This window comes from Esox lucius, chromosome 25, assembly GCF_011004845.1.
Source record: "Esox lucius isolate fEsoLuc1 chromosome 25, fEsoLuc1.pri, whole genome shotgun sequence".
NCBI classification, from domain to species: domain Eukaryota; kingdom Metazoa; phylum Chordata; class Actinopteri; order Esociformes; family Esocidae; genus Esox; species Esox lucius.
Window position 1 is genome coordinate 20,591,444 of NC_047593.1, and position 24,274 is coordinate 20,615,717.

The following is a 24,274-nucleotide window of genomic DNA, read 5'->3' on the forward strand; positions in this document are numbered from 1 at the left end:
ACCCTCGTCGTGCTGTTCAGAAGAAGTTCACTGCGATGGGGTTGAGGAGACATTTGAGACGGTCTCAAAGCGAGGACTATACAAATGTTCCTCTTTTTGAGTAGGAGGCAATGAAGTAATGGAGGACATCATTCCAGCTGTCATTACGGACTAAAATAAAACATGGGAAAAGTTTTCACTTTAATTGTGGACATTTATTATTTCAAAACTCAAATGAAAAACATCCTAAATTAGTAAATACTGATATATTTAAACTGATTTAACCAGGGACCTATAGAGAGACGACGTGAGTGGATCTCTGTTGTTCTGACACAGGTTATTGGTTCTCCGGGGTTCCGGAGCAGTCGATTGGCTGCTACAACTTGAGCTCTTTGATCATTGGTTCTCCCTTCAGGCCGAGGAGCAGGTTATTGGCAGCCAGGGCTGACATGGCGTTGCGGGTGGTGTAGGATGCACTGGCGATGTGGGGGAGGATCACTAGAGGGGGGAGGAGGGAGAGGAGGTTTGAGGGAGACTAAACAATGAGAAGGGGTCCGACAGGAGAAGACGTGAGCGTGAAGAAACGGTCTGCTCACCACAGTTCTTCAGGGTGAAGAGGGGGTGGCTGGTAGGAAGTGGTTCTGGGACCGTCACGTCCAATCCGGCTCCAGCTATCTGACCACTGGACAGAGCCTCATACAGGTCCTCCTGGTGCACGACCCCTCCTCTGAGGGGACATTTTTAGGGCCCCATGAGGGGAACGTCAATTACCTGCTCAGGGTTTAGGTTTAGGGTCAAACTTACCATTCATTTTAGAGTTAGAATTGGATTTTTTTAAGGTCCAGGCGTTGTTGGTTAGGTACCCACAATGTTTTCTAGGCTGATTCCCACAAAGTGAAACTCAGCCTAGGGGTTAGTTTTTAGGAAGAACTTTTGTAAACATGTTAGAGTTGGGGTTACATTAGGTTAAGGCATTGTGGATTAGGGTTAGGTGTTGGGTTAGGGTTAGGGTTAGGTGTTGGGGAGGGTTAGGTTTAGGGTTAGGTGTTGGGGATAGGTTATAGTAAGGGATAAGGAACCTGGATGTCTGACTTTGATGTCTAGCACACGCATGGAAAACCAAACGTGTTTGTGTGTGTTCACCTGCTGGTGTTGATGAAGATGGAAGTGTTCTTCATCTTGGAGAATAGGTCCTTGTTGCAGATCTCTTTGGTCTCTGGGGTCAGGGCACAGCACACCGCCAGGAAGTCAGACTGACGGGCCAACTCGTCCATAGACACTGTCAGGAGAGGAAAATGGGGGAGAGAAGTTATTACGGATCAATGAGTGGGACCACACACACACAGTCTGGCAGCAGTCACTATCATCCAATCGGAGGACAATCTGTTATTGTTAGAATTGGGTTTAGGTGTCCCAGGGTGTTCCATGGTGTCCCAGGGTGTTCCATGGTGTCCCAGGGTGTTCCATGGTGTCCCAGGGTGTCCCAGGGTGTCCCAGGGTGTCCCATGGTGTCCCAGGGTGTCCCATGGTGTCCCAGGGTGTCCCATGGTGTCCCAGGGTGTTCCATGGTGTCCCAGGGTGTTCCATGGTGTCCCAGGGTGTTCCATGGTGTCCCATGGTGTTTCAGGGTGTCCCATGGTGTTTCAGGGTCTCCCATGTTGTTTTAGGGTGTCCCAGGGTGTTCCATGGTGTCCCATGGTGTTCCATGGTGTCCCATGGTGTTTTAGGGTGTCCCATGGTGTTTCAGGGTCTCCCATGTTGTTTTAGGGTGTCCCATGGTGTTTCAGGGTGTCCCATGGTGTTTCAGGGTCTCCCATGTTGTTTTAGGGTGTCCCATGGTGTTTTAGGGTCTCCCATGTTGTTTTAGGGTCTCCCATGTTGTTTTAGGGTGTCCCATGGTGTTTTAGGGTCTCCCATGGTGTTTCAGGGTCTCCCATGGTGTTTTAGGGTGTCCCAGCGGTCCAAGCCACTGCCTCCAGTGCAAATGAACTGCTGCCTGGGTTTGAACCTGACCTACTACTTACAGCAAAACCTATATAAAATACTGAGAAAAATAAACAGTCAGGCTTAGTTTTACGTTTTATGCGTTGTGGTTTAGGCTTAGGCTCGGAGGTTAAGTTTTTGAGGTTAAGGGTTAGGATTTGGGTTATGTTAAGGTTAGGATTAGGGATAGGTTAGGGTATAAGCAATGATTAGAGACAAATGTGTGTTTCCTCGTACCATATTCTGCATCTATCATCCGGGCCAGTTCTGGTCTGGGTGCCACGTCTGTGTAGATGAACTTCTTCACCTTAAAAGGCTTCAGACGTTCGGCGATGGCCACCCCTGACACACACACACACACACAGTGTCATGAACGTCATTGATGAGGCAGTAACAGATCTGGGGTTTGGCCCAACTTCAGATGTGGTTATCAGCTGTAGTGTCTGATACTCACCGATCCGCCCCAGTCCCAGAATCCCCACGGTGCTGTTAGCCAGTTCATACCCACACAACCACAGGGTTCTCCACGTCCCCCAGCCCCCACTGGACAGAGGAGGGGGAGCAATGTCAGTGGGTGTCTGTGTGTGTGTGTGAAGTCTTGTCTTTGTCTGTGTGTGTGTGTGACGTCTTAGCTTAGAGTTTGTGTGTATGTGTGTGTGTGACGTCTTGGCTTCGAGTGTGTATGTGTGTGTTACGTCTTAGCTTCGAGTGTGTGTTACGTCTTGGCTTCGTGTGTGTGTGTGTTACGTCTTGGTTTTGTGTGTGTGTGTGTTACGTCTTGGCTTCGTGTGTGTGTGTGTTACGTCTTGGCTTCGTGTGTGTGTGTGTGTGTGTGTTACGTCTTGGCTTCGTGTGTGTGTGTGTGTGTGTGTGTGTGTATGTGTGTTACGTCTTGGCTTCGTGTGTGTGTGTGTGTGTTACGTCTTGGCTTCGTGTGTGTGTGTGTGTGTGTGTGTATGTGTGTTACGTCATGGCTTCGTGTGTGTGTGTGTTACGTCTTGGCTTCGTGTGTGTGTGTGTTACGTCTTGGCTTCGTGTGTGTGTGTGTTACGTCTTGGCTTCGTGTGTGTGTGTGTGTTACGTCTTGGCTTCGTGTGTGTGTTACGTCTTGGCTTCGTGTGTGTGTGTGTTACGTCTTGGTTTTGTGTGTGTGTGTGTTACGTCTTGGCTTCGTGTGTGTGTGTGTTACGTCTTGGCTTCGTGTGTGTGTGTGTGTTACGTCTTGGCTTCGTGTGTGTGTGTGTGTGTGTGTGTGTGTGTATGTGTGTTACGTCTTGGCTTCGTGTGTGTGTGTGTGTGTTACGTCTTGGCTTCGTGTGTGTGTGTGTGTGTGTGTGTATGTGTGTTACGTCATGGCTTCGTGTGTGTGTGTGTTACGTCTTGGCTTCGTGTGTGTGTGTGTTACGTCTTGGCTTCGTGTGTGTGTGTGTTACGTCTTGGCTTCGTGTGTGTGTGTGTGTTACGTCTTGGCTTCGTGTGTGTGTGTGTTACGTCTTGGCTTCGTGTGTGTGTGTGTGTTACGTCTTGGCTTCGTGTGTGTGTGTGTTACGTCTTGGCTTCGTGTGTGTGTGTGTTACGTCTTGGCTTCGTGTGTGTGTGTGTTACGTCTTGGCTTCGTGTGTGTGTGTGTTACGTCTTGGCTTCGTGTGTGTGTGTGTGTTACGTCTTGGCTTCGTGTGTGTGTGTGTTACGTCTTGGCTTCGTGTGTGTGTGTGTGTTACGTCTTGGCTTCGTGTGTGGCCTCTACGAGTCTTCTGGATGTGGTCAGCAACAGAGCAACGGTCAGTTCAGCCACTGCATCCGTCAGGACATCAGGAGTGTAGCCCACACGGATCCTCCTGACACACACACAAAGACATACGAACACACAAACAAACACACATGAACACACACACACATTCTAAATGAGAACGTTGACGTCTAGACAGTGACTAATGTAACAACCTTCAGAACCATGTGGAACCTCCTTCTCTGTGACAAATTCTAATGAAATAGGCCAAAAGCAGGGCTTGAACCCTAAACATTTGAACCCTTCAACCTTACAGCCAGAACCATGAATGCTGATTGGCTGACAGCCATGGTTTATGGAAATGTAAATACCGTGTATAGCATTGTTATTTTGACTATTGTAATTTCATTGGTGATGAGTTCATAAGAGCATTAAGACACCTGTGGGTTTGTGATATATGGCCAATATACTGAGTTGAAGTCTGTATTCAGACATGATGAAACCTGCACGAGAACATGTCCTATACTTGTGTATACGCCAGACCACACCCCCTCCTACATTATTCCTTAAGCATGTCATATTTATCTATGATGTCATCAACAGTAGAGGTTAAAGGTGAAAGGTCACTGACCTTTTCTTTAATTCCTCAAGGGAGAGGTGGTCAAAGCCCACTGACATGGTGCTCAGGACCTTTAGGTTTGGACCTGAAGGAGCACAACACAGACACAGAAATCAGTCAAATTCAAGCTCCTCCCATCATCCTGCCAAGCTCCTCCCATCATCCTGTCAAGGAAACAGGCAGAGGTGTAAATAGGTGTAGACAATCAGCTGACCTGCAGCATCCAATAGTTCAGCATCAATCTTCTCTGTGAGCACGCAGACCAGTCCGTCGACACCTTTGACCTTTTTCAGCAACTCCTTCCGAGGTACTGGCACATCATCTGAGTCCCAAATATCAAACTGCACCCTAGGAAATTTAGAATTTCTGTTACAGGCACTCTGAAAAGAAGTGTTAATGTATTTCTTCCTTCCTTACAAATTAAACTATTTTGTCCTATATTTGTTTGTCAGGACTGAAAGAGGGAGTTATAAAGAGGAACAAACCAAGAAAGTGACTGTGACAGAGAGAAAGGGAGACATTAAGAATGAGAGGACATTAGAGAAAGAGACAGTCTTATCTTTCTGGTGAGGGCAAACATTGACAGTTGTGTTTACCCAAAAGTCAATCATGAACGCCAAGGCAGCCGACTTCAAAGGCCCAGTGCAGTCAAAAACATTTTCCAGATCTTTCAATACTCTTTGCAGAGAATGAAACACTCTGAGATAGATAATATTAAGATAATGGTTTTTAATGGTAATAGTAAAAGCTATTTGAATAAAATGCCTTTAATGTGTGGAAATTCAACCTCTATATGGTTGAAAGATCAGATGAAACTTCTGATTTCACAAAGTTGATGTGATTGACCAATCTGGAGATGGGATCTTGATAATTCTATCAGCCAGTCATTAATGTGTATGTAAATATCTTTACATTTGTTTTGCAATGGTCACATGATTAGACTGATCATTTCAAGGGCCAAAGAAGGCTGAGGGAAATACATAATTGAATAGGCAAACAGTGATTTATTAGACTTATAGGCCTACTACTTGAATGTAAAATGTTCAAGACCGAATAGTAACAACTTTTTGCCAACAAAAAGGGCGTTGTTAAAAAAAAAGAAATAACCAAGCATGTAACATTCAATTATTAATTTTGAATTGAATAGCTTATAGAATACAATTATATTAAAATAGAATAACGGCAAAGAAGGCAAAGTTTGACATCACTTACTGTCCTGACTCCCGAAGGATTCTCAGTCCCTCCGGCGGGATCTGCCGGGTGATGTATACCCGCGGTAACGACGACATCTCCCTCTGCGCGGCGCGCGTTAAGCTACTACCAACACTCAACGGAGCGACTGCGATCCGCTGGAGCCGACGCAGAGCCACGCGACCGTACCACATCTCCAAGGAGAGGTCCTGCGCGCTGGAGTGCTGGAGAAGAGAGAAAATTGGCGCTGAAATTGGGGACTTCGGAACTCGAGCACCTTCCCGGTGTGTTTGTGTGCGTTGTTTTTGCCAGGAGTTCAGAGGGGAGGTACAGAGGGGACTGCGGTTTGACCAATATGAAGGGAGGGGTGTGTGGATGTACATTGATCTGTGTGTGTCAGCAGGTAGGTTTAATCTGAGTGGGGACATCACGTTAAGTCTGTAGAGTGAGGCATTTCCCACTCAGGTCTATAGGCTTCATGAAGTAAAGATAAGGGCACCAATTATCACTTTAACATAGCGTACTAAACGGTATACTTTAGCCAACAAGCCAACTATAAAGTAGCTCATGAACACACACGCATGTCCGAGTTTGAGCCCTGTGTGCCGTTTGATGGATAACCGGTCTGTAAAGTGGGCTCTACTGTGAACCACACACACACTACAATCCTGCCCTTACAGCATTCACGATCAGGCCGACGGCCGTTTTTTTCCGGACTATGGGACAACTGCATCCTTTCTTGTCTCCTTCTCAGAGGTCTTATTCCTTCTGGTCTCTCTCCTGTGGTGTTTCAGATGTGTACAGAGGGTGCAAGGAATATTAAATTGATTTGTAACCATGGTGATGAAAGGAACAATTGTGAGTCTTCATTTCTATGGGATGTGTTTATTGGTGAAGTCCAGATAAGACATTTTCACTGGGCTATGAGATTCAAAACAACCTGCAGTTGCTGGTCCAACTTGTTATCCGTTAGGCTATCTAGCTCCATAACCTCACCAATTCCCAATTCTCCGACCCATTCCCCACCTTCCCTCACCCCAATCCTAACCTTAGTTACTAGTCCAACCTGTAAATGTTTTACTGGGCAGATGGACTTTGGCTCTATGAACATTGCCTTTGTTTTCTCCTAAAAATCTACAAATGTGTCTTACAGCTTCAAAGGACAAATTTAACACCAGACGTGTGTTGGTAGCTCTCTATTGTTCTTTTTTTAAATATTTATTTCCGTCATAATATCTGGGTATATCCCAATATGTTGTTTAAGTTGTTTGTTTATGTATTTTCATTATACTTATATTTTTAAATACTTTATATTTATATAATAAACATGATTTGAACTTTAACCTCGTAATGTGACGAGGAGGCTAAACCAGGCTAAACCCTGGCTAAACCGGGTTAAACGGCTAAACCGGAACAGTTTGACGTCTTAGCCATTCAGAACCATTCATTCGTTACAACTCAATGCTCCTCGCTCACACTGACAGGTAATCTAATTCATCTCTAATTGGTTTTCGTTGTGTACTTATATATACACTAGACAAATACCATGATAGAAATCGTATACTCAAAAAACCAGAATCTTGTTCTTGAAACGTCATGACTTCACTAGTTTATGGAGGGTGTTTTTGAACTAACCTGCATCAGGCTAGTGGCTACAATGCTAGTTGGCTTACGGGCCCTTCTATGAGTAAGCAGTCTATGCTAGCTAGGTTTGGAGGTTAGCCGTGGTAACAAGCTAAAAACATAACCAGCTAGTTTGCTAGCTGTTGACGAGGTATTGGAAAGTAGTAATCCTCAAAACGTATTCATATTTGAATATGGTAGTAGTTATGCTGCAACTCTCTTACAACTTCCTGACAGTACAGTAACGGTTTATTTGCAGACTGGAAGTTACTTGCCTACCAGACTACTGGGTTAGCCGGCCAGCAAGCTAGCTAGCTAGCTAGTTAGTTTGTTTTAAGATAGTGATTATGAAGAAAGCCAGCTAACTGAGCTATATTGCTCACGTTTACTTATTTTGGTCATTTAACAGAAAGCTTAATGCTAGCATGCTGCTGATGAACATATGAGATGACATCACAGTTTTATCAAAGACAACACAGGTGTCATGCTAACATAACTAGAGATGTATTCTATATAGTAAAGAAGATGTATGCTGAGTGATGTCCTGTTAACGGATCTCTACCTTTATGTCCTAACTGTAAAGACTGTCTAGTCTTAAAATGTCCTTTCGCCCTGTTCCTGAAGACCTAGCAACAGGGTGTTCAGGCTTTTGATGAGGAGACTCATATCATCCAGACATCGGACGACAAACCTTCATTACGCCATGCATTCTCTTCATCTCCCCTTCATTAACTCCCTCCCTCGCTCTGTCTCTCTCTGTCTCTCTCTTTTTCTCTCTTTCTCTCTCTTTCTCTCTCTGTCTCTCTCTGTAAAGATCCAGTGCTTTCTAAGACCAGTGAGTTCCCCCCCTCCCCCTCCCAAGATGGCCGCCGACTCCATGGAGATAGACGACTCCCTGTACAGGCAAGTCCTCTGATAAACCGGAAGCCATCAGACTGCCTGCCTTACACTGCTCCCAAACAGGCGGTCAGACTGTAGGAAAATGTTTTAATCCAATTGGTCAACCTGAACTGATAAATGTCACTCTTCAATGGGACTATTTACGTAGTTGTTCGGAGAATAAATGCCTCAAGTCGTCTGCAACCTAACTGAATGTCTCTCCTCAGCCGTCAGAGGTACGTGCTGGGGGACAGTGCCATGCAGCAGATGGCCCAGTCCTCTGTGTTCCTCAGTGGAATGGCGGGACTGGGAGTGGAGATCGGTAAGTGACATAGCAGGATGGCATAAACACGACGTCGCGAGACAGCTCGATAGCCGAACACAGCGCGTGACCAAAGTTGTGGTGAACATGTAATGTGTGTGTTACTTGTATTTCTTGAGGGAGTTGATGACTGACACAAAACCTCTGGTTGCTCTTTTCACAGCAAAGAACATCGTGTTAGCAGGCGTGAAGGTTAGTGGCGTGTCGTTGGTTATAATGATGTTGTTATGCTACGTCATTGGCCCCATGCAGGGGCACTCGGCTGTATTGACTGTGTGTGTGTGGTGTTGTTGTGTTTATAGGCAGTGACACTGCATGACACTAAGCAGTGTGAAACAAAGGACCTGGGCTGCAACTTCTTCATCAGACAGGATGATGTGCTGAATCACAGGAAAAGGTAACTCTATCAGACAGGATGATGTGCTGTGACAGGAACAGGTAACTCTATCAGACAGGATGAAGTGCTGTGTGACAGGAACAGGTAACTCTACCAGACAGGATGATGTGCTTAATCACAGGAACAGGTAACTCTACCAGACAGGATGATGTGCTTAATCACAGGAACAGGTAACTCTACCAGACAGGATGATGTGCTTAATCACAGGAACAGGTAACTCTATCAGACAGGATGATGTGCTTAATCACAGGAACAGGTAACTCTATCAGACAGGATGATGTGCTTAATCACAGGAACAGGTAACTCTATCAGATAGGATGATGTGCTGAGTGACAGGCATTTTAGCCTTTGTTGTCTTGGTAACACAGGAAAAGACCCTGCTTTAACTTTCCCCCGAAATGTTTGGATTTTGTTTTGTTTGGATTTGGTTTAATGGTTTGAATTGGTACCTCCCCCATCTGTCTCTCTCCTCCATCATCTCTCTCCCCCTCCTACCCTCCATCCTCCCCCAGGGTCGAGGCCGTCCACCCTAGGGTAGCAGAGCTGAACCCATATGTCCATGTGGACTCATCCTCCTTCCCTTTGGACCTTTCTACTGACCTCAACTTTCTCAGGAGATACCAGGTGACGAACAGCTACACACACACAAACGCGCGCACACACACACACACGTCATGCATACTGTTGACTGTTGTTGTTTATGTTGTTATTGTCTAGTGTGTGATTCTAACTGAGGCCCGGCTGAGTCTCCAGAAAAAAGTGGATGAGTTCTGTCACTCCCAACAGCCGCCCATCAGGGTAAGACCTGCAGGCTTGTCATCCAGAAAGACATCATCCCTGTCCTGGACAGGCTCCAGCCCACCAGTTGGTGGCAACAGGCTGGGATTTGATCGTACCAATTTTCAGTGGCGACATGAGTAGCATCTAATTCAGCCAATCACGGTGCTTCATTGAACAGCAGTTAAAACAAACGGAAGTATATGTGGGGCTCAAACCACTGAATCGACGTATAATCTGTACCTTGCAGTTCATTGGCTGTGATACGTACGGGATCTGTGCCCGGGTGTTCTGTGACTTCGGGGAGCACTTTGAGGTATCGGACCCCACGGGGGAGGAGGCCAAGGAGATCTTCATCCAGAACATCACTCTGGTACGCACGGGAACACACACACACACACACACGCGCGCGCACACACACTCGACATCACCCCCTCTGACCTGTGACCTCTGATCTGCAGGATGACCCTGGGGTGGTGACCTGTATGGATGGCAGGACCCATGGTCTGCAGACAGGACAGAGTATCTTGTTTAGAGAGGTCAATGGCATGGACCAACTCAATGGCACCGCACGACAGGTCACAGGTACTGCTACGACAGTCCTATGACAGGTTATAGATACTGCAATGAGCCTTAGTGCTGGTTATAGGTACTGCTATGTAATGCTTATAACAGGTCTTAGGTACAGGTATTTAATGCTTGTCACAGGTTGTAGTTACTGCTATGTAATGCTAAAAGTAGGTCATTGGTACTGCAATGTAATGCCTATAAAAGGACATAGGTTCTGCTATGTACTGCTTATAAGAGGACATGTTCTGCTATGACAGGCTTATGACATGTTACAGGTAGAAGAGGAAAAATGTACTAACTGTAAGTTTTAGATTATTGTTTATGTGTGTGTGTGTGTGTGTTTCCAGTTCTTTCCCCATACAGTTTTGCGATAGGGGACACGTCTGGTCTGCAGCCATATGCACATGGAGGCTTCTTCCTATTGGTTAAAACCCCCAGGACCTATAGCTTTGTAAGGACTGAAGTGTAACACAACCTTATCCTAGCAAAATGTTTACTCAACTTGAACGGACATTAAGAACCATGAACTTACAACAGCTGTTGTGTCCGGTTGACCCATGTGAGGAACGCACTGTGAGTTGTTCAGGAGGAAAATGAAAAGTGTATGTGTGTGTGTTCGTTCTTCAGGAAACAATGGAGCACCAGCTGTGTGAGCCTAAGGTTCTGACACCTGACTTCAGCAAGCCAGAGGTGAGAGGTCCTATGTTTGCCTTCAGTGTGTGGCCTGCTCTGTTATGTGTTAGATCCAGTTTCCTGTTTTGCCCATTGTGAATGTTTCCCTCAGGCTCCGCTGCAGATCCACGCCGCCATGTTGGCTCTAGATGACTTCCAGGAGGAGCACAACAGATTGCCGAACATCGGGTAAAAACACCTCACCAACAGCTCATACTCGCTAACCCATTGCCAGCTCCTAAAACCGTCTGCATCGACCTCTGACACGACCCTTTACAAATGTCTAGCTGACCCCTAAAACCATCAACCCAACGCAAAAAACAAAACTCACCCTATAACGTCCTGTCCTCCCTAGCCCTGATTGGTTCTGGTGGTTTTCTTCCAAGGTGCTGTCAGGATGCAGAGGTTCTGGTCAGGCTGACAGAGCGGGTCAACCACACCTTGACAAACAGAGTGAGTGTTTCTGCTAGAAAGAAAGACGTGCGCGCACACACACAGGAGTACCATCCTGACCTCCCCCTCTGACCTCCCCCTCTGACCTCCAGGCTCCATTGTGGCCTGAGCTGGCCCGTTGTCTCTCCAGAACAGCGCAGGGCTCTCTCCCACCATTGGCGGCGGCGGTCGGGGGCATGGCCAGTCAGGAGCTCCTCAAGGCACTCACAGGGAAGTTCGCCCCACTACAGCAATGGGTAGGTCCCCTGGCGGGTCGGTCCCCTGATGCTGTCAGCCTGGCCCTGGTCAAGATACCTCTGTCCTACATGTCTTCAGACCACAACTGGGTCGGCTTTTTATCCTTCTAGTTATTACACTCCCGGAGCAGGGTTGGGAGGGAGAGCCTACAGGGCTCCAGCTCTCCCGGAGCAGGGTTGGGAGGGAGAGCCTACAGGGCTCCAGCTCTCCCGGAGCAGGGTTGGGAGGGAGAGCCTACAGGGCTCCAGCACTCCCGGAGTAGGGTTGGGAGGGAGAGCCTACAGGGCTTCAGCTCTCCTGGAGCCGGGTTGGGAGGGAGAGCCTACAGGGCTCCAGCTCTCCAGGAGCCGGGTTGGGAGGGAGAGCCTACAGGGCTCCAGCTCTCCCGGAGCCGGGTTGGGAGGGAGAGCCTACAGGGCTCCAGCTCTCCCGGAGCAGGGTTGGCCAGCACTTATTTAATGCCTTTTATTTTCTGGTAATTTATGTCTCCCTAACCCTCATGCTCTCTATCACCATCGCTCTATTGTCTGTATTCTATCTCACCATCGCTCTATTCTCTCTGTTTCTAGTTTTATCTAGATGCTATTGAGGTAGTGAAGCCTCTCCAGTCTCTGTCTGCAGAGGAATTTATCCCCAGGTACAAACACACACACACATGCACGCACGCACACACACACACACACACACGTGCACACACACACACACAATGTGTTCTGTATCTTTAAGTGTATCTGTGTGTGTGTGTGCGTGTGTGTGCGCGTGTGTGCAGAGGGGATCGGTATGATGGACTGAGGGCCTGCATCGGGGAATCCATGTGCCTGGAGCTTCACAAGCTGAGGGTCTTTATGGTGAGATCAGAACGCCGGCATAAGAGAACCTTCTCTAGAAGAACCTTCTCTAGAAGAACCGTTTCTATAAGAACTCACATTGATGTGTATGTTTTGATGGAGGTCTGGTTTGGTCCTCCAGGTTGGATGTGGGGCCATTGGCTGTGAGATGCTGAAGAACTTGGCCCTGCTGGGCGTTGGATTGGCCCAGAACTCAGGGCAGGTAGGGATTGGTTGACAAGTTAAATGGGTGATTGTTTGATTCGTTTATCAGTTGATAGTCCCCGGCAGTGTAATTGATTGGTTAATTGATTGGTTGATTGTCTTTTTCCGCAGGTTTGTATGTCCGACCCAGACCTGATAGAGAAGTCCAACCTGAACCGACAGTTCCTCTTCAGGCCCCATCATATCCAGGTGAGGAACAACACACACCACACACGTAACACACACACGTAACACACACAGCATAATCCTCAGCCTTCCTTTCTCTACATTGTAGTAACTTACAGTGTCTGACACCCTCACTTTCCCCCCTCCTCTTACCCCCCGCCCCGCCCCATCAGAAACCGAAGAGCTCTACAGCTGCAGATGCCACCCTGGAGATCAACCCCGAGATGGAGATCGACGCTCACCTGAACAAGGTGTGTCCTGCCACAGAGAGCATCTACAATGACCTCTTCTACTCCCGTCTGCACCTGGTTGTCACGGCGCTGGACAACGTGGAGGCACGCCGATACGTAGACAGGTGAGGGGCGGGGTCATCTAGAGACATGATTGACGAGCTGAGTTTTGTGAAAGGTTTTGAACATCTCTGTGATTGGTTAACCCTTAGCCGCAGCGTATCCAATCAGAAGGCTCTCCTGGACTCGGGTACCATGGGAACCAAAGGACACACGGAGGTCATTGTGCCCAACCTGACAGAGTCGTACAACAGCCATGTACGTGTCTTTATTTGTGTCTGATCATCACTTGTTGTTGTTGATCACTGTGTGTTGACGGGGGCTTGTTGTTGTTGATCACTGTGTGTTTATGCGTGTTGACGGGGGCTTGTTGTTGTTGATCACTGTGTGTTTATGCGTGTTGACGGGGGCTTGTTGTTGTTGTTGATCACTGTGTGTTTATGCGTGTTGACGGGGGCTTGTTGTTGTTGTTGATCACTGTGTGTTTATGTGTGTTGACGGGGGGCTTGTTGTTGTTGATCACTGTGTGTTTATGCGTGTTGACGGGGGCTTGTTGTTGTTGATCACTGTGTGTTTATGTTGACGGGGGCTTGTTGTTGTTGATCACTGTGTGTTTATGCGTGTTGACGGGGGCTTGTTGTTGTTGATCACTGTGTGTTTATGCGTGTTGACGGGGGCTTGTTGTTGTTGATCACTGTGTGTTTATGCGTGTTGACGGAGGCTTGTTGTTGTTGATCACTGTGTGTTTATGCGTGTTGACGGGGTCTTGTTGTTGTTGATCACTGTGTGTTTATGCGTGTTGACGGGGGCTTGTTGTTGTTGATCACTGTGTGTTTATGCGTGTTGACGGGGGCTTGTTGTTGTTGATCACTGTGTGTTTATGTTGACAGAGGGGCTTGTTGTTGTTGATCACTGTGTGTTTATGTTGACAGAGGGACCCTCCAGAGGAGGAGATTCCATTCTGCACCCTCAAGTCTTTCCCAGCCATCATTGAACACACCATCCAGTGGGCACGGGACAAGGTGAGAACAAACCGACCTGGGAGTAGAACATGGGAACAAACCGACCTGGGAGTAGAACATGGGAACAAACTGACCGGGTAGTAGAACATGGGAACAAACTGACCAGGTAGTAGAACATGGGAACAAACTGACCAGGTAGTAGAACATGGGAACAAACTGACCAGGGAGTAGAACATGGGAACAAACTGACCAGGGAGTAGAACATGGGAACAAACTGACCAGGGAGTAGAACATGGGAACAAACTGACCGGGTAGTAGAACATGGGAACAAACTGACCAGGTAGTAGAACATGGGAACAAACTGACCAGGGAGTAGAACATGGGAACAAACTGACCAGGGAGTAGAACATGGGAACAAACTGGCCGGGTAGTAGAACATGGGAACAAACTGACCTGATTGTAGAACATGGGAACAAACTGACCAGGTAGTAGAACATGAACTGGAGGTTTTTGATCAAAGCAACAACTCATTCAATGGTAGCTTGTTATGAAGATATGTGGTGTTCGAAACAGAAATGTGATTCCTTTCTGGGGTTTTTTGTAGTTTGAAAGTGCGTTTGCCCACAAGCCCTCCATCTATAACATGTTCTGGGAGACCCACAGCTCAGCAGAATCTGTTCTGCAGGTAGGAACCACTCCTGATCATCTCAGTGTTTATATCAGGAATAATTTTGACAGGGAGGCATTTGAGGCCTGCTAGACAATCTGACTTTAAAAGAAAAATGGCAGGTTAATGAAAAGACGTTAAATAATGGTTTACCCTGGTGTCACCTGATACCGTAAAACGTATGTGTGTGTGTGTGTGTGTGTGTGTGTTTGTGTAGAGGATGCAGCGAAGAGAGAGTCTGGAGGGTGCGTTCCAGGTGGTCAAGTTGCTAAGTCGACGGCCCAGCCAATGGGAACACTGCATCACAATGGCACGCCTGAAATTCGACAAGTACTTCAAGAGAAAGGTGAGGTGGCCAGCGGGCGTGTGACCAATGGAAGAATATCAAACGCTTCCACACGATTGGCCAAATTATCAGCATGTCATCAATTCTCCGTCAGGCTGAATCCATGCTTCCAAACAGCTGGGGCCCCTGACGAGGTGCTGCCCCAGAGCAAGGCATTTCACTGGCTGCCTGTTTTTGGAAGGGGACAGTTGTTGACCAGTGGCAATGTTATACACCCACACACACACACACACACACACACACACGTGCGCACACATCCAAGATGATGTTTCATTGTGTGTTCTGTCATGTAGGCTCTACAGCTGCTGCACTCCTTCCCTCTGGACACTCGGTTAAAGGATGGCAGTAAGTAACACACACACACACACACGCTCCCCTCTGCCCTCACTCCTCACTGTTTCATCCTTCAGTGACATCAGAGGACACTGTGTGTAGTCTAGTCACTTGTGTCTCGTTCTGCAGGTTTGTTCTGGCAGTCTCCCAAACGCCCCCCGTCTCCAATAGAGTTTGACCTGACCGATGCATTGTGAGTTGCTCTACTTCCTGATTAGGGTGGACCGGGACTTTCTGTCTCTGAGCCTCCCCCCCAAGAGTCCCCCCCCCCCCCCCCCCACATGAATCCCACCCCCCCTGCATGAGTGTTCCCCACGGGTGAGTCCTGGCACAGTCCACACACCTTTCCCTTCAAATCTTTTTTTTCTTTTTTCTTTTTCTTCATCAGGCACTTCAGTTTTGTTGTCAGCGCGGCTCGGCTCTACGCACAGATATACAACATCCCCTATTCAGAGAAGGTACACACACACACACACACACACACACACACACACACACATTTTGTGTGTTTGAACAGCCACTCAGAAGTGGGCTATTGGTGATCAACTACTTAGAAACATCTGGTGTGGATTAGAGCTAACGTGTGTCTGTGTGTGTGTGTGTGTGTCTGTCTGTCTGTGTGTGTGTGTGTCTGTCTGTCTGTGTGTCTGTGTGTCTGTCTGTGTGTGTGTGTGTGTGTGTGTGTGTCTGTCTGTCTGTCTGTGTGTCTGTGTGTCTGTCTGTCTGTGTGTGTGTCTGTGTGTCTGTCTGTCTGTGTGTCTGTCTGTCTGTGTGTCTGTGTGTCTGTGTGTCTGTGTGTCTGTGTGTCTGTGTGTCTGTGTGTCTGTCTGTCTGTGTGTAGGATCTGTCACAACAAGCAGTGTCCAGGATTCTGTCAGAGATCACCATCCCAGAGTACCGGCCTGCAGAGAAGGTAAGACCACTGATGATAACCTTCGCTGAGTCATTGATTAACTGACTGACTGATTGGGTTAGGGACACCACTGTTATTACAGACCACACTGGGTTATTGATTGACTGATTGGGTTAGGGACACCACTGTTATTACAGACCACACTGGGTTATTGATTGACTGATTGGGTTAGGGACACCACTGTTATTACAGACCACACTGGGTTATTGATTGACTGATTGGGTTAGGGACACCACTGTTATTACAGACCACACTGGGTTATTGATTGACTGATTGGGTTAGGGACACCACTGTTATTACAGACCACACTGGGTTATTGATTGACTGATTGGGTTAGGGACACCACTGTTATTACAGACCACACTGGGTTATTGATTGACTGATTGGGTTAGGGACACCACTGTTATTACAGACCACACTGGGTTATTGATTGACTGATTGGGTTAGGGACACCACTGTTATTACAGACCACACTGGGTTATTGATTGACTGATTGGGTTAGGGACACCACTGTTATTACAGACCACACTGGGTTATTGATTGACTGATTGGGTTAGGGACACCACTGTTATTACAGACCACACTGGGTTATTGATTGACTGATTGGGTTAGGGACACCACTGTTATTACAGACCACACTGGGTTATTGATTGACTGATTGGGTTAGGGACACCACTGTTATTACAGACCACACTGGGTTATTGATTGACTGATTGGGTTAGGGACACCACTGTTATTACAGACCACACTGGGTTATTGATTGACTGATTGGGTTAGGGACACCACTGTTATTACAGACCACACTGGGTTATTGATTGACTGATTGGGTTAGGGACACCACTGTTATTACAGACCACACTGGGTTATTGATTGGCTGATTGGGTTAGGGACACCACTGTTATTACAGACCACACTGGGTTATTGATTGGCTGATTGGGTTAGGGACACCACTGTTATTACAGACCACACTGGGTTATTGATTGGCTGATTGGGTTAGGGACACCACTGTTATTACAGACCACACTGGGTTATTGATTGACTGATTGGGTTAGGGACACCACTGTTATTACAGACCACACTGGGTTATTGATTGACTGATTGGGTTAGGGACACCACTGTTATTACAGACCACACTGGGTTATTGATTGACTGATTGGGTTAGGGACACCACTGTTATTACAGACCACACTGGGTTATTGATTGACTGATTGGGTTAGGGACACCACTGTTATTACAGACCACACTGGGTTATTGATTGGCTGATTGGGTTAGGGACACCACTGTTATTACAGACCACACTGGGTTATTGATTGGCTGATTGGGTTAGGGACACCACTGTTATTACAGACCACACTGGGTTATTGATTGGCTGATTGGGTTAGGGACACCACTGTTATTACAGACCACACTGGGTTATTGATTGGCGGTTTTATTTTTTTGACTAATTCACATTGTTGATGGATTGGTTGATCAATGTTTTGATTTACGTACTGATGTCTGTATTGTTTTAACAGATTAGTTCTTTTTGCCATCAATCTACAAATAACCCCACATAATGACAAAGCTAAAATATCTGATGTACATAAGTATTCCCATCTGTGGGACGTCATGAGACTGTGAGGGGAGAAAACATGGGGACAAATAAAGAAAATGAAATGCCCTGTGAAATGGCCATTATTCTAAGTCCATGCTGAGGAAGATGAGCAGGTTAAGATTACTGAAGTGATGTTGATTAAAGATGATTGGTATTGGTATTGATGATTGGATTTATTGATGACTGTGTAAATATGTGTAGCGTATTGAGACCGATGAGAACGTGAAGAAGCCGGACCAGATGAAGCTGTCTGTGAGCAGCGAGGAGGAGAGGGAGGCCATCGCCCAGCTCGAGGAGGCCATCGCTGCAGACCATGTCACGCCAGGTACCCACACACACATCATCCCTCACCCATTTAGAGGAGACTCCACACACATCATCCCTCACCCATTTAGAGGAGACTCCACACACATCATCCCTCACCCATTTAGAGGAGACTCCACACACATAATCCCTCACCAAGATAGACTCCACACACATCATCCCTCACCAAGATAGAAGAGAATACGCACACATCATCCCTCACCAAGATAGACTCCACACATATCATCCCTCACCCATTTAGAGGAGACTCCACACATATCATCCCTCACCCATTTAGAGGAGACTCCACACATATCATCCCTCACCCATTTAGAGGAGACTCCACACATATCATCCCTCACCCATTTAGAGGAGACTCCACACATATCATCCCTCACCCATTTAGAGGAGACTCCACACATATCATCCCTCACCCATTTAGAGGAGACTCCGCACACATCATCCCTCACCCAGGTAGAGGAGACTCCACACACATCATCCCTCACCCAGGTAGAGGAGACTCCACACACATCATCCCTCACCCATTTAGAGGAGACTCCACACGCATCATCCCTCACCCATTTAGAGGAGACTCCACACGCATCATCCCTCACCCATTTAGAGGAGACTCCACACACATCACCCCTCACCCATTTAGAGGAGACTCCACACACATCACCCCTCACCCATTTAGAGGAGACTCCACACACATCACCCCTCACCCAGTAGAGGAGACTCCACACACATCATCCCTCACCCAGGTAGAGGAGACTCCACACACATCATCCCTCACCCAGGTAGAGGAGACTCCACACACATCATCCCTCACCCAGGTAGAGGAGACTCCACACACATCATCCCTCACCCAGGTAGAGGAGACTCCACACACATCATCCCTCACCCAGGTAGAGGAGACTCCACACACATCATCCCTCACCCAGGTAGAGGAGACTCCACACACATCACCCCTCACCCATTTAGAGGAGACTCCACACACATCACCCCTCACCCATTTAGAGGAGACTCCACACATATCACCCCTCACCCATTTAGAGGAGACTCCACACATATCACCCCTCACCCATTTAGAGGAGACTCCACACATATCACCCCTCACCCATTTAGAGGAGACTCCACACATATCATCCCTCACCCATTTAGAGGAGACTCCACACATATCATCCCTCACCCATTTAGAGGAGACTCCACACATATCATCCCTCACCCATTTAGAGGAGACTCCACACATATCATCCCTCACCCATTTAGAGGAGACTCCACACATATCATCCCTCACCCATTTAGAGGAGACTCCACACATATCATCCCTCACCCATTTAGAGGAGACTCCACACATATCATCCCTCACCCATTTAGAGGAGACTCCACACATATCATCCCTCACCCATTTAGAGGAGACTCCACACATATCATCCCTCACCCATTTAGAGGAGACTCCACACATATCATCCCTCACCCATTTAGAGGAGACTCCACACATATCATCCCTCACCCATTTAGAGGAGACTCCACACATATCATCCCTCACCCATTTAGAGGAGACTCCACACATATCATCCCTCACCCATTTAGAGGAGACTCCACACATATCATCCCTCACCCATTTAGAGGAGACTCCACACATATCATCCCTCACCCATTTAGAGGAGACTCCACACATATCATCCCTCACCCATTTAGAGGAGACTCCACACATATCATCCCTCACCCATTTAGAGGAGACTCCACACATATCATCCCTCACCCATTTAGAGGAGACTCCACACATATCATCCCTCACCCATTTAGAGGAGACTCCACACATATCATCCCTCACCCATTTAGAGGAGACTCCACACATATCATCCCTCACCCATTTAGAGGAGACTCCACACATATCATCCCTCACCCATTTAGAGGAGACTCCACACATATCATCCCTCACCCATTTAGAGGAGACTCCACACACATCATCCCTCACCCATTTAGAGGAGACTCCACACACATCACCCCTCACCCAGGTAGAGGAGACTCCCTACTGAAGCCTGAACTCCTGTGTCACAGAAAGGTTGCGGATGTCTCCACTGATATTTGAGAAGGATGATGATGCCAACGGCCACATGGATTTCGTGGCGGCCGCGTCGTCTCTCAGGGCCAGGATGTACGCCATCGAGGTGGCCGACCGCCTCAAGACCAAACGCATCGCCGGCAAGATTATCCCCGCAATCGCCACGGCAACCGCCGCCGTCGCTGGGCTGGTGAGCGCACCGATTACACAATGACGCCAGATGTGATTGTTTTGTGGTCTGGCAGACCACACTGCGCCCGCTACGCATTCTGTTGGGGGTTGTGGGTAAAACTGCCACACCAGTCTGTCTCACCCAGGGTTTTACTGAGGAAGACTGACCTCATATAACAGGAAGACTGACCTCATATAACAGGAAGACTGACCTCATATAACAGGAAGACTGACCTCATATAACAGGAGAACTGACCTCATATAACAGGAGAACTGACCTCATATAACAGGAGAACTGACCTCATATAACAGGAAGACTGACCTCATATAACAGGAAGACTGACCTCATATAACAGGAAGACTGACCTCATATAACAGGAGAACTGCGCTGTGTCTTGTATTGCACTGATGGGAAAATGCCTTATGAGGGTGAATTAACAGATTAGGTCTTAATAGAATTAGAGGTTATATGTTCATGAAATCAATGTGTTCATTGACAATCTGTGTTTTTGGCTCTGGAATATGTCAGTCACAGGATTTAAAGGGGTGATTTGTTTCAAATAAGATAATGAGGCCTTCTATTTTATTCCCCAAAGTCGGATTAGTTTGTGGATATCTTTGCTAAAATCCCAAACGAACCCTTTATCCCCGGGTCCAGCGCTATTTATTTCTGTGTTGAGTCATCTTTGAGTCGTCTGTGTTTCCCAGGTGTCCCTGGAGCTGGTGAAAGTGGCGGGGGGGTACGGGTTTGAGTCGTTCAACAACTGTTTCTTCAACCTGGCCATACCAGTGGTGGTCCTCACTGAGGCGGCACCTGTCAGGAAGACTCAGATCAGGTAGCGGAGAGACACGCCTGTTAATGGTGTAATCTACAGTGTGCTACTGATGAACACTCTTTCCAAGAGTTTTCTCCACTACATTAACATTTAGCCATATAATTATTATTAGTGTCTTATTATTACACCTGCCCCTTCTGGAGGAACTCTTTACTGCATCATTTAGGAAAGAGGATCCTTCATACTGGGAATGGATTTTAATGCTTGGTTTGAGTCTGCATCATGTCACAATCCTATTTTCATCATGGGATGTGTTTCTCTTGGTCTGCTCGAGAAGCATTTTGCATTTAAATATTATTCTTTCAAATTTTTATTATTTATATTTTTATTTGCCCGTTATATAAATATGCCTGTATTATCCCAGTTATTGAATTGTACTTCAGAGTCATTCAATTCAAATTTAACTTCCTGTGTCCAATTAACGTGAATTATTTCAATTTGAGTTCTGCACACACACACACACACACACACACACACCCTCTGCCCCTCTGTTGGTTCTGACTGTTGTTTCCCGGGTGTTTCTATCATGCTCAGGGAGGATATCTCTTTCTCTATCTGGGATCGCTGGGTTGTGTGTGGTCACCAAGACTTCACACTCTCCAACTTCATCAATGCAGTACGGGTGAGAGACACACACACACACACACACACAATGACCAGTTAATTAGCTACACTCATCAAGTGCCGGGTTGGACCCCTTAGCTTCCAGAACACCCTGCATTATTCTGGGATTCGGGAAACATTTCCCAGGGTTGTTGCTCCATGCGGATGGGATGACATCACAGTGATTGGACCGAGTCTCTTTCCTACTCACCAAATATTAGGCCTACTGGGTTGAGGTGTTTAAGACAGTGTTGACTGTGTTTAATCCATAGTGTTGAATGGTGTTTAACCCATAGTGTTGACTGTGTTGTATGGTGTTTAATCCATAGTGTTGACTGTGTTGTATGGTGTTTAATCCATAGTGTTGACTGTGTTGTATGGTGTTTAATACAGTGTTGACTGTGTTGTATGGTGTTTAACACAGTGTTGACTATGTTGTATGGTGTTTAATCCATAGTGTTGACTGTGTTGTATGGTGTTTAATACAGTGTTGACTGTGTTGTATGGTGTTTAATACATAGTGTTGACTATGTTGTATGGTGTTTAATCCATAGTGTTGACTGTGTTGTATGGTGTTTAATACAGTGTTGACTGTGTTGTATGGTGTTTAACCCATAGTGTTGACTGTGTTGTATGGTGTTTAATCCATAGTGTTGACTGTGTTGTATGGTGTTTAACCCATAGTGTTGACTGTGTTGTATGGTGTTTAACCCATAGTGTTGACTGTGTTGTATGGTGTTTAACCATAGTGTTGACTGTGTTGTATGGTGTTTAACCATAGTGTTGACTGTGTTTCAGGAGCAGTATGGAATTGAACCCACTATGGTGGTCCATGGAGTCAAGATGCTCTACGTTCCTGTGATGCCTGGACACAACAAGAGACTGAAACTGACGTGAGCAGCAAACACACACACACACACACACACGCGCACACATTGAATCAGCTGGAGTCTAAGTTCCTTCCTCCCTGCAGGATGCAGAAGTTGATCAAGCCGGCTGTGGACCGTCGTTATGTTGATCTGACCGTGTCGTTTGCCCCTGAGTCAGATGGAGACGAGGACCTCCCTGGACCCCCCGTTAGATACTACTTCACCCGCGACGGAGACGCACCACCCGACTCCCTTGGACTGTAATGACCCTAAGACCCAAGTAACTACCCAGCTGTACCCCCAAGTACAACCAACCTTTAGACATCAGACTGCACCCCCAAAATACAATCACCCCTGAGACACATCAGACAAGATTCAGCTAGAATGGGGCTGGTTCTAGAATGGGGCTGGCTCTAGAATGGGGCTGGCTCTAGAATGGGGCTGGCTCTAGAATGGGGCTGGCTCTAGAATGGGGCTGGCTCTAGAATGGGGGGAGGTTCTAAAACCCCTAGTCAAGGGCAGATGTGATTCATCTAGAACAGTGGTGACTCTAGGACAGGTTGTTTTAGAACGGGGGTGGTCCTAGAACAGGTTGTTTTAGAACGGGAGTGGGCCGAGAACAGGTTGTTTTAGAACGGGGGTGGGCCGAGAACAGGTTGTTTTAGAACGGGGGTGGTCCTAGAACAGTGTGGCCCCATGGACCACAGTCAGAGAGGGAGCATAGAGGTTGTCCTCTTTCTATCTCTGTGACGGACTGTAGCACTTGACTATGTACATAGGACCTCCTGTCTTTTGTGTTTTATATTCTGGTTTAAAGCACAGCCCTGACGGCTGGGACCACGCCTTAAATGAATACCTTGTTGTGTTTTGTCAACGTGGTGATGCTGTTGATCAGAAGTAAAACAAGTGGTTACACACTCACACTTTCCAGGGTTTATTTTTGTGGAGGAACAAAGGTGAGGTACAGGGAGCGAGGGGTCGGGGGGCGAGGGGTCGGGGGGCGAGGGGTCGGGGGGCGAGGGGTCGGGGGGCACGGGGGGCGAGGGGTCGGGGGGCGAGGGGTCGGGAGCACGGGGTCGGGAGCACGGGGTCGGGGGGCGAGGGGTCGGGAGTACGGGGTCGGGGGGCGAGGGGTCGGGGGGCGAGGGGTGAAGGATGAGGAGAGAAGCACTTAGGAACTAAATCTAAAAAGTCAGGTTCTGTTGTTGAAGCGGGGAGGACCATGATGGAGTAGCCCCATATCACTGCCTTCCTGCGGACAACGAGAGTTTTAAAAACACGTTTTTATCGTTTGGTTTAGTGATTTGTGGGTGTGAGTCGATCTGTCGTGTATATATTTGTCTGTCATTTAAAAAACGACATGCTGCAAAATCTGTGGAAGACCCTCTGCTGCCCTACGTTCAGAGCTACTAGCTGTTTTCATGTCCGAGACGAGGGCTGCATGGCAACAGTCTGATGAAACGTCACCTTGTCTCCTCGTCTCCTATTCAGTCTCCTTCCTTTGTGTTGGTATGAAGAAAGGAACTGGACAAGTGGAAGCTAACAAAGTGCTGATCTGTAGAATGTTTTTTGGTAAGTCCTTCTAATGAACAAAGTGGGTCCTGATCCTAAATCAGTCTCCCACCTCTGACTGGCCCGGAGTATAGCTCAGCCTCCCACTACACACCTGTC

The 24,274-nt window shown here is 47.2% G+C and overlaps 2 protein-coding genes across 2 annotated transcripts; one reads left to right on the forward strand and one right to left on the reverse strand.

Annotated features, from left to right (window-relative positions):
• Positions 1-173: 173 nt before the first annotated feature.
• Positions 174-5,767, reverse strand: grhprb (glyoxylate reductase/hydroxypyruvate reductase b). Its single transcript, XM_013140536.4, has 9 exons — positions 5,523-5,767; positions 4,525-4,658; positions 4,323-4,395; positions 3,684-3,800; positions 2,417-2,505; positions 2,200-2,304; positions 1,123-1,258; positions 576-706; positions 174-477 (listed from the first exon to the last, which is right to left on the reverse strand). The coding sequence occupies exons 1-9, from the start codon at positions 5,693-5,695 to the stop codon at positions 356-358; spliced, it is 1,080 nt and encodes a 359-aa protein (XP_012995990.1). The 5' UTR covers positions 5,696-5,767; the 3' UTR covers positions 174-355.
• Positions 5,768-6,808: 1,041 nt separating this feature from the next.
• Positions 6,809-23,605, forward strand: uba6 (ubiquitin like modifier activating enzyme 6). The gene is made up of 33 exons (XM_029118335.2): positions 6,809-6,985; positions 7,939-8,027; positions 8,231-8,325; positions 8,489-8,517; positions 8,628-8,722; positions 9,235-9,346; positions 9,440-9,520; positions 9,750-9,872; positions 9,961-10,084; positions 10,417-10,520; positions 10,697-10,759; positions 10,854-10,930; positions 11,128-11,194; positions 11,287-11,430; positions 12,001-12,068; positions 12,201-12,279; positions 12,401-12,481; positions 12,595-12,672; positions 12,822-13,003; positions 13,091-13,196; positions 13,871-13,960; positions 14,505-14,585; positions 14,785-14,913; positions 15,207-15,258; positions 15,376-15,439; positions 15,635-15,704; positions 16,088-16,159; positions 17,955-18,078; positions 20,121-20,314; positions 21,004-21,131; positions 21,666-21,753; positions 22,533-22,627; positions 22,708-23,605. The coding sequence occupies exons 2-33, from the start codon at positions 7,987-7,989 to the stop codon at positions 22,865-22,867; spliced, it is 3,096 nt and encodes a 1,031-aa protein (XP_028974168.2). The 5' UTR covers positions 6,809-6,985; positions 7,939-7,986; the 3' UTR covers positions 22,868-23,605.
• The last annotated feature ends 669 nt before the right edge of the window (positions 23,606-24,274 follow it).